General features: G+C 44.4%; 1 protein-coding gene across 1 annotated transcript in view; it reads left to right on the top strand.

Moving 5' to 3' along the window:
• The window catches only part of SFXN5 (sideroflexin 5), a 159,142-nt gene that overhangs the window by 82,130 nt on the left and 61,692 nt on the right, over positions 1-15,320 (top strand). The window contains exons 7-9 of the mRNA XM_006880886.1: positions 3,213-3,266; positions 4,313-4,369; positions 10,863-10,928. Of these exons, the coding sequence (XP_006880948.1) occupies positions 3,213-3,266; positions 4,313-4,369; positions 10,863-10,928 (177 nt within the window). The remainder of the gene's footprint in view (positions 1-3,212; positions 3,267-4,312; positions 4,370-10,862; positions 10,929-15,320) is intronic.

Raw genomic sequence — 15,320 nt, 5'->3', positions numbered from 1 at the left:
CTGGCTAGGGTCTTTCGGTACAGTGAAATACTCCTTGGTCACAGAACAATGTGTGTGTGTGTGTGTGTGTGTGTGTGTGTGTGTGTGTGTGTAAGTGAAAGAGTAAGCGAGCAAGTGCCTGGGCACGTGTTCAGATTAGTTAGAGTTCAGCTTGTTCTGGAAAAGACTTGATACCAGTTCTAAGGATGCACACCACAAAATAAAGAAAGATGAAAATGAGGCCCAAGGCACGTTGGGAAGAGGAGCAGGAGCTGGTGGGAGAGTGGAAGAAGACCTGTGCAGCCAGGCCAGTCCACTTGACATACATTGCCTGTGGAAATGCGGCCTGAGCTTCCCAGCGTTTCACACAAGGAGAGACCTGGTTTCATGATTCAATGTCTCAAAGACAGACAGATGTACAACAGCTGCATCAGAATATGATTTCTGACCCTGAAACCATGACCCGGTTTCCACCAAGAAGATTCATTATGTCTGGGATGTCATGAGCCATGCAATGTCCTAGACTGTAGCCACCTGGTAAACCCTGCAGGTAAAGTCTGCAGGATGGTGATGTTCCAGTGATGTTTCCGATAGATCTCAGGAGATGTGGTGGGTACTGTGGAGACTAGGTAGTTGATATCACACCAGGTTATGTAATGGAGAGATTTATGCGGAGTCCCAGCCAATGGAGAACAGCTTTCTTGTCCTCAAGTTTTGGGAGACCATTTACTCACCCTAGTATGCAAACGTATTCTATTTTTTAATTTTTATACTGCTTTACTTAACAAGTTTGTATACGTTGTTTTTCACACAGGATCTTTCTCTTTTACTTTACCTACCCCCTCCTTCCACCCATCAAATTATGTGACCCTATAATTAAGCCCCCCCTCCCCCTCCCTGGATCCTTGTAACATGCAGGAGCAGTGATTTTGTAAATTACTGCCTAACATGGGAGGGACTGCAGAGCATTATGCTAAGTGAACTAACTGAGTCCCATAAAGACAAATACGGTATAAGACCATTATTGCAAATGTGCTCTTACCCCCTCCTGACTCTCATTCCGTCCCCAGCCTCAGGCCCCCAAACTCAGTGTCACATCTTTCGCTTTGGCCCCACCTGGAAGACCAATGAGGAGGAGAGCCTGGGGTCTGGCATCCTACTTGAATGGGCCATCCCATTACAGCCAGTGGATGCATTTCTGTTGACTTCTTACCTGCTATTGGACCTGAGAGTAAAATTCTATACCTAGGCAGGAGGACCTCTCAGGTCAACCTATTACCGCACAGGACAGCCAAAGCCCCAAAGGGTACCTTTGGCCAGAGTTTATACAGGATGGCTAAGACCAGGGTCTCCTGAGTTTGTTATCTCCTGACTCCTATTATCATCTTGAGATCTCCTCGTGGGAGAAAAGTCTCCTAAGACCACTTTTCACCAGCACTGTGGAGGGACTTTACATTACATAATTTTATTCAAGCTGATATGGGCCAATAAATATAAATGTGTATGTCTGTTTTAAAACACTTTAATGTTTAAAACATGATTTACTATTGCTGCTGAAGATGTGTAGAGTTTGATTTACTATCTAGTATTGAATGTTTATACGCATTCTTGCAGAAATCCGTGCCAAAGAGCCATTTTATCTACAGGAATAATAAATAAGTCAATATGTGGATGGCTGTGCACATTTTCCCCATATGTAGCGGTACTTGGTTGCTGTGATTTTGCAGACAAATCCTGAAAAGGTAAAACTGAAAGACACATGTATCACTGAATTCCAAGGTTTAGTCAGGGTCAAGATCAGGCGGTTAATCTTCACTTAAACAAACAAACAAAAATTAAATCCTTGAGTCTAGTCTTAGATGATGTTTGGGCTTTGGGAATAATGGATCCACACATATGTAACCATACCGAGCCTTAGGTGTGTGACCATTCATTCATTTGTTCACTCATTCAGCAGAAACGTATTAGACATCATGTTTCGCTAAGTAGCTTCAACATGCATGAGTTTTTCGTTATGACGGCCGAGAGTTAACACATGCAAATTCCACCAACTAGTGTTTTAAAATCATTTAATGCTTTCGAATAACTCTTATTAAATCCTCTTAAAATTCCTATTGAATGGCTAGGGTATGAAGGAGCGGGAGGAACTGTATTCCTTTTGTGCCTCCTTGTTATGGAAATAATGTGTGTGCATTGTCTATAAGTGCAGAAATGTTGACATGAATGTAAGAAGGTGCCCTGTAATCTGACCCCAGTGAGTTCCACAGCTAACTGTTTACATGCTTGGGCCACAGTTGTCTTGTCTTTGATAGACCAGAGCCACTTTATTACGTGTTATTACCCCATTTGGGCTGAGAGGACCATGGAGGCGATAAGGGTGTTCTCAGGCCTCCTGGAAGCCTCCTTCCTCATGAAGCCAACAGGTTGCTCCCTTCACTTCCTCTTGGTAAGGAAGGTCATCCCTACCTTTTTCTTGATCCCCTTGGTGACCAATTTATCCTTGGAGACCTTGAGCAACTCCATAGAGTGTCGTTCATTGGGTGCAAAGCCCCACACCTCCTAGATCCAGCATGAACTTGGGGCGCTTGACGATGCCCCCACCATGGTCCCTTGTGGCTTCTATGGTGATGGAACTACAGAGATTACATGGTAGAATTTTGCAAGACAAACAACCTGCTCAGTTTGTGACCCTTGTTGAGACCATGGCCATGGGTCAGCACAGCTGTGGTTGCGGTGGTGGCGGAACTACATCAGGTATCTTCACTCGTAGAGAGGAGTGTGTGTACGTTTGTTCTTAGACCAGCCAGACGAGGTGCTGTTGAGTCACCCTGACTCGCGGCCGCCTCGTGGGTGTCACAGTGGACCTGTGCTCCATAGAGCAGTCTTTGGCTGGGTTTTTAGAAGTAGACCGCCATCACCACCACTTCTTTCTTTATGTTACCTGGGTGGACTCAAACCTCCCACCTTTTGCTTATTGGCCCGTGTGCTAGGGAAGATACTCTTCAAAATGTCTGATTCCGGTGAAATGAGATTACACTACACGGACTATTCTGCAGCTGGAGGTGTTGTTTTGTTGTTGTTTTTGTTTTTTTTACTGTGCACCACCTTACTCTGTGCATTGCTCCACTTCTGTTCATACAGATCCACCTCGCTTTTGTTCATGGCTGCATGATTTTTCTTGTTATATGTATTTTTTTTTTCTTCCTTTTCAACTTTTTCTCTCTTTTTCATAGGTGGTGGGTCTTCTCTTGCCCAACCAGACATTGGCCTCCACTGTCTTCTGGCAGGTAATGGTCCCCCAGTAAGCAGAACTCCTGGAGAAAGGACCCAAATAAATGATTCTTAAGAGCCCCCTGACCCAGTGACTCCTGCCCTGCCAGGCCATTTGGGGTAAAGACAGCCCACTCCTCACTCTCCCCTGGCCAAGAAACCATGGGGACGGGGGGTGCTGGGAGAGGGATATAGGTAGAAGTCCTGATCCTTGGGCCTCTGAGCAGTCCCCAAGCGTCTCGACACATGCTGGGCCATTAGGTGTCACTCTAACCTTTGCACAGAGGTGGTGGGGCTGTCCTCACCTGAACTGTGAAGGGTGGTGCTGGCCAAGCCACTGTGCCTGTTAACTGCTTCTCCCACAGCCCATGACCCCAAGGCCTGCAGCCCCATTTTGGCATCAGTCTCCCACAATCTGTAGGGAAGTGAAGCCCGTCCACCCCAGGTAGGGCATTGGGTGAAAATGCAGCACAGACCCTGTGTCTACTAGTTGAGTTAGTCAAGCCTGGCCCCTGAAGAGAACCGGCTGTGTGTGTGTGTGGCTGTGCAGAGGAAGAGGACCAGGAAGAAATTAGCCTTCTGTAGAAAATTCAGAAGACTCTTCCTTGGTGAAACTGCTAACAGAGTCCGTGTTTGGGCCTGGGAGAAGTGCAAGACAGTGGCCTGGGGTAGCTCGTTTCCCCTCTCCCTGGGTTAGCGCTTTAAAGATATTTGGTGTTCTCGGTCATTCTGGGAGGCTGGATGTCTACTTAGACCCAGCATGCCTGAGTAAAAATGCAGGCAAAGTGGTGGGCGGTGATGCTGTCATTCAGGAAAGGTCACTACCCTGGTTTGGGGTGTGAGGACCAGTCGCCCTGGGATTGAGGAGTTTCCCGAGATGCTGAACTATAAAATGAGATAGTCCCAGAAAACCAGAACTGACTGGTAACACTAATGGGATGGATATAACCCCTTGTGACTGGAAATGGTGGTGCCCTGTGGGGTGTCTTCCTGGGCCAGGCCAGGCTCCCAGGGGAAGTATCCACACCTTTTCTTACTTCCCCTCTCCCTTCTTGCTTTTCAGTGGCTGAATCAGAGCCACAACGCTTGTGTCAACTATGCAAACCGCAACGCTACCAAGGTGAGCACCACTGGCCACCACTGAGTGATGGGACTCGGGCTGGGTGGCCTAGCTCTCCTCCCTAGGTGACATGCCATCATCATTGTCACCCTCCTCTGCGTGGTTAAGTATTGCCCAATTCTAGAACCTTATTGAAAATGACAGCCCTTGGTAGGGAGGTGGAACATTCAGACTCTTAACTTCACTGAGGTCCACGGGAATCGCCAGGCAGGAAGCCTCTCTGGGCAAAGGCCATTGACTTGAAGGAAAGAAAGCCTATGCATGTAAGTATGCTGGGCCATGCAAGGGTTAAATTGTCTCCTCGCTTCATAAATGTTCTTGGACAACTCTTCTGCCTGGACTATGGAAACCCTCTGTGAGGTGGACTGACACGGTAGCTATAAGGACTGACTTAAACATACCGATGGTCTTGGAAATGACGCTTCACTGGCATCATGCTCTTCTCTCATATGTATGGGCACCCTGAGTCAGAGCCAGCCAAGGACACTTAACAAAAACAACAAAGGATCAGTGGTGAGCTCTGGTGGCCTAGTGGCAAGAAGCTGCAACTGCAATCTCAGAGATGCATGGCTTGAATGCACCAGGTGCTCTGCTGGAGAAGGAAAAACAATCTCCTCCTGTACCAGTCAGATCTGATTTGATGGTACACACAAAAAATAATGAAATAAAATAAATTTTTTTTAAAACAACAACAACAACAAAAAAACCAACAAAGGATCAAGAAGACATTGACTTCTTGGAGCTGAATTCCTTCTCACTTCCTCCAGGTTACCTAGAAAATGCCTCTATGCTCTCAGCTCTTTGGCTGCTGAAAAAAGGGGGTTTGGAGAGGTCTCCTGTAGGCTTGCACGGGTCCATGGCAGAAGCCAGTCCATTATCCAGGAGGAGACTAGTTAAGACCATCTCTTGACTGATCGCTCCTCCCCCACTTCAGCATCCAGCCTAGGTTCTGTTTGAGAGCTGTCATTTTGGAGGAGATGAAGATATTCTCATTTGCTTACCTTGGGGGAGAAGTAGGCATTGGAAGTGAGTCTGGGTTGTAAGGAGGATAATCCTCTGAGAATGTCCTCTTCCCCATCTAACCCTCTGTAAGTCTATCTCATGTGCTTTGCACATGTACATCTCTGTTAGATGTCTCACATTTACCTTAAACCAGAAATCTCCAAATTTGTGAACAGAGCACTAGACAGGACAAGGTTACCAGCTTTTTATAAAATTTCTCTGTTGGAACTTGGAATACGTTTTCCCATTCAAATATTGGGTGGCTGTCATCTAGTACAAGTATTATTCAAATTTATGCACCAGCCACGAGTGCCAAAGATGAAGAAATTGAAGGTTTTTATCAACTTCTGCAGTCTGAAATTCATCAAATGTGCAATCAAGATGTACTGATAATTGCTGATGATTAGAGTACAAAAACTGGAAACAAAGAAGAATCAGAAGTTGGAAAATTTGACTGTGGTGATAGAAACAACACCAGAGATTATATGATGGAATTTTTTTGCAAGACCAACAGCATGCTCATTGAAAATACCTTCCTCAGTAGCATAAATAGTGATTATACAAGTGAACTTTGCCAGATGGGACACACAGGCATTCAATCTATTATGTCTGTAGAAAAAAGATATTGGAGAAGCTTAATATAATTAGTCAGAACATGGCCAGGATTTGACTGTGGAACAAATCGTCAATTGCTCATACACAAATATAAGTTGAAAAGCTGAAAAAAAAATTAAAAGAAGACCAAAGATCAAGGACTACAGCCTTCTGTATGGATTACATTTCAACATTAAGAAAGCAAAATCCTTGCCACTGGGCCAACAGGCAACATCATGATAGATGAAAAAAAGATTGAAATTGTCAGTGGTTTCGTCTTACTTGGATCCACAATCCATGCCCATGGCATCAGCAGTCAGAAAATGAAAAGACATGTTACATTGGGGAAATGTGCTTTCAGAGACTTTACCAAGTGCCAAAGAGCAATAAAGTCAGTTTAAAGACTAAGGTGTGCTTGATACAAGCCTTGCGCCTGTGCATCTGCAAATTAGACAGGAAATAAAGGTGACAGAAGGTGAATCAATGACTTTGAGCTGTGGTGCCGGAAAATAGCACTAAATAGCCCCTGGACTGCCAAGAGAACAAACAATTGTCTTGGAGATGATGCAACCAGGATACTCTTTAGAGGGAAGGGAACTTTGGTCATGTTGTTTGGAGAGGCTAGTCCTTGGAAAAGGACCTCGTGCTTGGAAAAGTGGAGGCTCAGTGAAGGAGAGGAAGACCCTCAAGGAGGTGAATTGACCCAGTGATTTTAACAGGGGACTTGAGTATGCTGGGAATGGGGGGGTGGCACAGAATAGGGCAAGGTTCTAATATGTTGTTCATAGGGTCATTATGAGTCATTGTCAATAGCATTTAGCAAAAACAACTCAAGAATAGATTTGATACATTCAACATTAATGATCAGATGAGTTGTGGGGTGACATCAGTGAAAGCAAAAGTTTTTTAAAATGAAAGAAAGAAAAGACCAAAACAGATGTCAGAAGAAGTCCTAGAATATAAAGTGGCTAAATTAATACCCTTTATACCAGCATTCGGAAGAAGTGTTGGGCAAATCTGTTGTTAAGGACGTCTTCTGATTACTGAGGAACAATAATGTCAGTTTGAAGACTAAGGTGCACCTGATTCAAGCTATGATCTTTTCCATCATTTGCTATGTACCTGACAACTGGACAGTGGATAAGGATGATAGAAGAAGTACTGATGCCTTTGAGCTGTGCTGTTGGAGAAGAGTGCTGAATATGCCATGGACTGCCAAAAAGACAAATAGATATGTCTTGGAGAAAGTGCAACCAGAATGTTCCTTGGAGACACAGCTTTATCATTTACTTTACTATTTTACTTTGAGCTTGTTGCTAGGAGAGACTGTTCCTTAAAGAAAGAAATCATTCTTGGAAAGATTGGGCTATCAGCAAGAGAGAAGAACCCTCAGCTAGATGGATTGACACAGTGATGGCAGCAGTGGGCTCAAGTATCCCAGGAATGTTGGAGATGGCACAGGATAGGACAGGTTTCAGATCTATTGTTCATAGGGTCGTTATGGGTTGTACTCAACGGCACCTAACAACAACAAAGCAAAAAGAAAAAGTGAGAATGTAAAAGAGCTGAAAAGAAGATTCCAAAGAACAGTTCAAGAAGGCAGAGTATTTTAATGACATGTGCAGAGACCTGGAGTTAAAAAACCAAAAGTGAAGAACATGCCTGGCTTTTCTCAAATTGAGAGAACTGAAAGGGGGGGGGAGCAAACGTCGATATTCAGGAAGCCTCAAAGAAGATAAGAAATACACAGAGTCACTTTCTAAAAATAATTTCTCAAAAGAAGGATCAAGAACTGATAATATTAAAGGGAGAAGTCTCATCTGCAGTGAAGTTATTGGCAAAAAATTAAGCCTTCACAAATTGAGGAAATATCAATGGAGATATTTTGACAAATGAATGCAGTACTGAAAACAATCATTTATGCCAATTCTGCTTGTAGGTAAGAACCAGACATGCTTGCTCTTTATTACCAATCCTATTCAATATTATATTGGAAGTGTAGCCAGAGCAATAAGACAAGAAAAGGAAATAAAAGCATCCAAACAGCAAAGAGAAAGTAAAACTATCTCTATTTGCAGATGATATTATTCTATATAAAGATCATTTCAAAGACTCAGCAAAATACTAGATCTAATTCACAGATTCAGCAAACTGGCAGGATACAAGATCCATATGCAAAAAAATAGTTGCATTCCCCTACAAAAACAAAGAGAACTTGGAAAAGGAAATAAGGGGGGTGGGGGGAGATATGCTATTTACAAATACTACCCAAAAGATGAAAGAATGAATATAACCACAGATACAAAAGATCTACACAAAGAAAACTACTAAGTACTACTACAAGAAGCCAACGAGCCTACATAAATGGAATAAAAATGCCATACATATGGATCTGAATAGTTTGTGAAATAGCAAGATTCAGTGCAGTCTCGATTCAGATGCTGTCATCATTTTTCAAAGAGATGGCAAAAATAATCTTATATGGAAAGGAAAGAGATCTTGGATAAGCAAAGTACTACTGAAGAAGAAAAACAAACTAGGAGACATCATACTCTTTGGTCTCAAAACCCACTAACACGACCACTGTAATCAGAACAGCCTGGTATTGATTCAACAACAGACTAATAGAGTAGAATTGTAAACTGAGAAATAAAATTCATCCACCAGTGGAAACTGAACTTTGACAAAGAGACAAAATCTATTAAGTGGGAAAAGACAACCTCTTTGACAGTTGGTGCTGGCAAAACTGGGTATCTCTTTGCAGAAAATTGACATAAAATCCACACCTCATATCACATATGAAAATGACTCAAGATGGGCCAAAGACTTGGACATAAAGCCTAAAACTAAAAATACCATGGGGAAAAAAATTGAGACAAACTTAGAAGTGCTAATCAATGATATAGACTGCCAAATGTAAACTAAAATGCACAGTCAACATGGGATAAAGTGGGACCTCCTAAATATTAAATGCTATATACATCAAAAGACTTCTCTAAAAGAGTTAAAAGAGAGCCTACCGGCTGGGAAAAATAGTTAGCAGTGATACAACTGACAAAGGATCCATCTTTAAAACTTGCAGAAAACTCCAATACCTCATTAATAAAAAGCAACAAGACCTCACTCCATAGCTTCTCAATTACAAAACGTTAAGAAGACATGAATAAATGCTTCACCAATAAGATAATCAGATGACTGACAAACACTTGAAGAAATGCCCAAAATCGTTAGATACTGGAGAGATGCAAATCAAAACAACGTACTGTTTCACCCTGGCAAAATTAACATTCAGTGAGTCAGCAAACAACCAGTACTGGCGAGGGTGTGGAGAAATTGGAAGTCTGTTACCAAACTGTTTCACAAGGAGGTGCCCCATGTACCATAATCATCCCGCCCAAGACCGCTGGCCCTGGCCATGAATTATGCCTTTTGGCCCTTGTTGTTTTCACAAGAGCCAGCAGATGTGCCCATCATCTTGTAGCCATCACTTTTCTAGAACCAGCTGTTGAGTTGACTCAAACTTATGGAATCCCCATGTTTGGTTGAACAGAATATTCAGTTGCTGATTTTTTGCAACACAAAGCTCCCTTCTGAAATGCCATTGGGTGTACTTGAACCTTTACTCCTTTGATTAGTCATTGAGCTTACTGACTGCTTACATCACCCAGAGTTATGGCCAACATTGAGAGGAGTTCTAGAACAGTTCATTATACTCATGTGAAACCTATTCCTAGACCAAGAAGCTGTTGTCTGAACAGAACAAAGGAACACTGCATAGTTAAAAATCACAAAAGGTGTGCTTCAGGGTTGTATCCTTTCTCCAACCTATCAGATCTGTATGCAGAGCAAGTAATTTGAGAAGCTAGATTCTGTGAAGAAGAATGTAGCATCAAGATACGGAGGAAGACTCATCAACAACCTGCATTTTGCAGATAGACACATCTTTCCTCGCTAAAAATGAGGAGGTCTTGAAACATTTACTGCAGAGGATCAAAGACTATACCCTTCAATATGCATTCCATGTCAACACCTAGAAGACAAAAGTCCTCACCACTGGATCAATAAGCAACATCATGATAGATGGAGAAAAGAGTGAAATTGTCAACCAGTTTCATCTGACTTGGATCCACAATCAACCCCCTCAGTACCAGCAGTCAGGAGATCAGGAGACATGTTACATTGAACAAGTCTGCTGCCAGGAACCTCTCCAAAGTACTGAGGAGCAGTGATGTAAGTATCTGATATCTTTTCAATCACTTGCTGTTTATCTGAGAGCTGGACAGTGACTAAGGGTGCCAGGAGAAGAAGCCTTGGAGTTGTGGTGTTGGAGAAGAGTACTACGTATCCCACAGACTGTCAAAAGAATGAACAGATAGGTCTTAGAGAAAGTGCAGCCAGAATGTTCCTTGGAGGCAAGCATGGTGAAGCTTCATCATACATACTTAGGGCATGTTGTTAGAAGAGGCTATGTTGTGGAGAGGGACATGCTTGAAAAGGTAGAGGGATTAGTGAAAGACAAGAAGACTTCCAATGAGATGGATTGGTCCAGTGACTGCAGCAGTGGGCTCAAGGGTGTCAGAGATGAGGAGGAGGATGATGCAGGATAGGCAGGATTCAGGTCTTGTTTGTAAGGTTGCCGTGAATCTTACTTGATTCCAGGGCCCCTAACAACACCAGCAATAACCCAGAACCTTTTTTTCCATCTGGGGAGAAATTAAGTGGGTCCTTTGGTGTTTCTCTGTGCGTTGCTGTCTTATGTCTCCATGTGTGGAGCTGAGCAGAGTAGGGCCTGGCTCGTGAGAAGAAATGCTTCACGTTGGTCTATGGCTATTTCCAAGGGTGGCATGCAGGAGCTCGGGGCACCCGGTGAGCCTGAACTTCTGTCTCTGTCTTGCAGCCTTCCCCCGCATCCAAGTTCATCCAGGGCTACCTGGGAGCTGTCATCAGTGCCGTCTCTATCGCAGTAAGTAACTCCCTGGGCTTCCTCTCTGTTCTCCTGGTCTGAGGCTCTCCACCCACCACACAGAACAATTCCCTCGCTGGAGGAGTGTAAGGGACACTTTAGTGGTGGGCTGTGGGGTGGGCTTTGTAATTCAAGAAGAGAGGAACACAAACTGGTACACGTGGTTTAGGGGAACATCGGGGAAATGAGGCAGCACTGTCACGAAGGTGGGTGACTGCCTTTTGAGGGGCATGTTTTCCCAGCAGGCTTCTCAGAGGAGCTGATCTACATGCTCAGGAAGGTGGCTTCGCCAGAGGAAATGGATGTGGAGATGACCTTTTACTGCTGTCCCAAAGGCCACCTCCACTTTGCTCCAGAGGCATGACTGTCTCTCTGTGTGGCCTTGATTGCTATCCTATGGTCATAGTCCAATCCCTCTTTCACTTCTTCACAGCAAAACTGTGAAGCAGACTCATTTTAGGTCTCCTCCCAGACTTGGAGTGGAGAGCAGCTACTCGGTAATGAGGTCTGAGGACAGACTGTGGAAGTGGATATGAGTGAAAGCATGGAAGGCAGCTCCTTGCTCCCAAATGAGGGCCGAGGGTGGGTGACAGAGAGGGGCCTGGGGGAAGCTCACATTCCCACATGCTCAGTTCCCCTTGAGCCACCCTTCGTCTATATCAGGTCCCCTCTAGGTCCTGGCTGGACGACTTAAAGTACCTGAATCTGGAGGGAGAAGGCGCATCTCACCAATTCTGTTACTTAATTAATTACACGAATACTTTATAAGAAATACATGTTATTAGGAAGAAAAGGGGAGGGGAGGAATTAAAAGCTGCAGATAAAAAGAATTCATGTAAAAGAAAATCTCTGATGGCATATTGGTTAAGTACATGGTTGTTAGCCAACAAAAGTCAGTGGTTTTGAGTCCACCCTGTGGTCTGCTTTCCACTGGTCTTGTCACTTTGCGGTTGCTGTGACGCTGGAAGCTGTCCACCAGCATTTTAAAGACCAGCAGGCTCACGTATGGGAGATAGGTTTCGGTGGCTCTGCTAGACTAAGACAATGTCCACTTCTTTATGCCAAGAATTTGGAAGACAGTTTATCTGGACATGTTTGTGCTGATTCCAGAAAAAAGGTGATGTAACAGAATGTGGAAATTACTGAGGAATGTCATTAATATCACACCCAAGTAAAATATTATTAAAGATTATTTAAAAATAGTATACCAACAGGAAACAGCCAGAAATTCAAGCTGGATTCGGAAGAGGATGTGCAACAAGGGATGTCATTGCTGACATGAGATGGATCTTAAATGAATGCCGAGAATGCCAGGAGATGTTTACTTGTGTTTTATTGACTGTGCTGTGCAAAGGCGTATGACCATGTGGATCATAAGAAATTATGGATACCACTGAGAAGAGGGAGAATTCTAGAACACTTAATTGTGCTCGTAAACCTGCACAAAGATCAAGAAGCAGTTGTTCAAACAGAAAAAGGGAACACTGCCTGGTTTAAAATCAAGAATGTGCATCAGCATTGTATCGTTCCACCATACCTGTTCAGGATATATATGCTGTTTGTGTGCAATGTGTATTTGAGAAGCTGAACTGTGAGAAGGGCAGTGTGACATCAGGATTGGAGGAAGACTCATCAGCAACTTAAGTTACACAGAGGATACAACGTTGCTTAGAGAAAGTGAGGAGGACTTGAAGCACTAACTAAGGAGAAGATCAAAGACTTCAATATAGATTACACTTCAAGGTAAAACGAAAATCCTCACAACTGGACCAATAGGCTGTGCTTACTTAATGGCTCACAGCTATCTAAGCATTGTACATGCATCATAATTCATTGCGCTGTGCTTCTGTAGCAGGAACTTAAGGTTTGCAGTGACCTTATTTGTTTTACTCTCCTGTAGATCAGTTCCTCTCCAAACAACTCTTGGGGGGGGGCATCCCCATTTCATGCCCAAGATTCCTCCTCTTCCTTGAATCCCTAAGTCTTTCCCTAAGCAAGAAATCAGACATTGATCAATGTATTTAGATGACTTGCCAAGACATTGTTATCTCCACCTCATCATCCTGCAACCAGATTTCACATGGAGAACGTGCAAACTGGGGATCCCTGATTCCAGGAGATCGCTGAGCCAAAACAGAGGGCTCTTCTGAGAAGGTGTAATGGTCTTTTGCCTCCTCCTTGCTCATTATGGCATTGCCTGGTTGAGCAGCTTGAAGATTCCACTTTCCTTCTTTGAGACTTGAGAATGAGGGAAGGAGAAGCGGAGGGGAGTCCATGTGGAGAGAATCTTCAGTGACCGAATGGAAGGGTTCACATGAAGGAGATCACTTCGTGATGAGACTGCCTTTCCTGCTGGCCTGCGGTTCTGGTAGCAGGAATAGGAATGCATCTTCTTCCAGGATCTCTGGGCCGCACTGTTCCTGCCTCCTCCATCCAAGGGGGCCATCAGCCATTCCATCTCAAGTACTTCCCAGGGCCTGGCCTAGGCCAGGTTTTGATGGTGCTCTGAAGCCCAGCCAGCAGAGGTGTTAGGGACTTGGGACCCTTAAGTCTCCCAGAGCCCGTCACAGCCATGGTGGCTGGCAGCCTGATGCAGGCTGTCACTGTTCTCTTCCCCTTGCCTGGCTCCAGAGGCACTCAAGTGGAGTCTTTCTCCAACACACATACTCCCAAGCGCAACCCCCCCCTCCTGTTGAATAGATTGTCACTCAGTAACCCTGTGTTGTTGTTGTTGTTGTTGTTGTTGATTGCTTTTGAGTCGAGCACAACTCATAGTGACACTATGAACAAAAGGCCTGAAGCCCCTCTACAACTATCGAATATTTATCAGAGTTCATAGAGTTTCTGGAGGCATGTTGTTTAGGAAGTAAATGCCACTCCTGCTTCCAAACCTGTCATAGTATGTTATTGGCTGAGTTGCTTGCAATGTATAGCGACCCTGTGTACAGCAGCTCTGAAGCCTGCCCTGTCCTGAACCAGGCTCACTAATTCTGACACACCAACCCCCATTGCCCCAGTCACTGTATCAAACCATCTCATCCAGGGTCTTCCTCTCCTATGCTGTCTGTCCACCCTTCTGAGCATGATGTCCTTCTCCAAGGACTGAACTCTCCTAGCCACATGCCTAAAGTAAGTGAAGCAGAGCCTCAAAATCCTAGCCTCCAAGGAGAAACTTGGTATCACCCTCTCCAAGACAGACCTATTTGTTTTCTTGGCAGTCCATGGTATGTTCAAGACTCTTCCCAAGCACTACATCTGGAAGGCATCTATTCTTCTGTCATCTTTAGTCGTTGTCCAGCTCTCTGAAGCATAACAAACAATTGAGAAGACCATGGCCTGGATTAGGTGCACCTTTGTATCTAGACTGACATCGTTGCTCTTCAGCACTCTGGAGAGGTCCACGACAGGGATTTTCCCAGTGCAATTCATCTTTTGATTTCCTGACTGCTGGTATTAAGAGTGTTGATTGTGGATCCAAGGAAGCTGTAATTGCTAACAACCTCAGAGAGGTTGTCTAACCTGTAGAGCAGGATAGAACTGTCTCAGGATTTGTGAGGCTGTAAGTCTTTGTAGAAGCAGACTGCCTCACTCCCCCTGACCCATCACAAGCTCTGGAGACCTCCTGTCTTTACTTTTTTTGTTGGTGTTTTGTGTTTTTTTTTTTGGTGAGAAAAAATTTGTATCTATTATTAGCCCGCTGGACTCAGTTTAGATGAACCCAATTTTGTTGGCAACATCCAAAACATCATAGTCAGGAGCAAGTCAGACATAGGCCATGAGGCCTGATCAATGTGTTGACCTCAGCCACATCAGTGTCGTAGAGCTTCTCCACAGCTTGTTTGCTTTGGCACTTATTGGCCTTAATATCCACAATGAACACAAGTGCTTGTTATCTTCTATCTTCATGGCTGACTCAGTGGCTGGGGGGAAGTTGATGATGGCAGAGGGGCCAAGCTTGTTTCTCCCGGGACGCTCTTCCGGGGGGTATTTGGGCTGTCTTCAGAGTCTCAGCGTCTTATGCTGCTGGAAGATGGGTGACATGCGGATCTTTCTTTTGTGACTCTGGGTGCCCTTCAGGATTACCTTCTTGGCCTGTAACACTTTTGCTTTGGCTTCGGTTTTGAGAGGAGCAGGGGCTTCCTTCTTTGTTTTCAGCACCATCTTCATAGAAAGGCAACCTCTGTCTTTTCCACCCGCTCATGCTCCGTCTAGCCTGCATCCCTGTTCTGTTCCCTGGCCTGAGCCTTGTCACTACCTGAGTCTGAGGTCTGTGTCTTCTCCCCCACAAAGGGGGGCACAGAGCCCTGCCCCATAAATACTTATTAATGAGTTGACTGACTGATTGTTGGCCTCGGGAGGCCCCCTCTTTCCAGATCCACGGCCTGGGCAGCA

Source organism: Elephantulus edwardii, unplaced genomic scaffold (assembly GCF_000299155.1).
Source record: "Elephantulus edwardii isolate Elephantulus edwardi_28Jun2011 unplaced genomic scaffold, EleEdw1.0 scaffold00011, whole genome shotgun sequence".
Lineage (NCBI taxonomy): Eukaryota > Metazoa > Chordata > Mammalia > Macroscelidea > Macroscelididae > Elephantulus > Elephantulus edwardii.
This window is presented reverse-complemented; position numbering and strand designations above follow the sequence as displayed.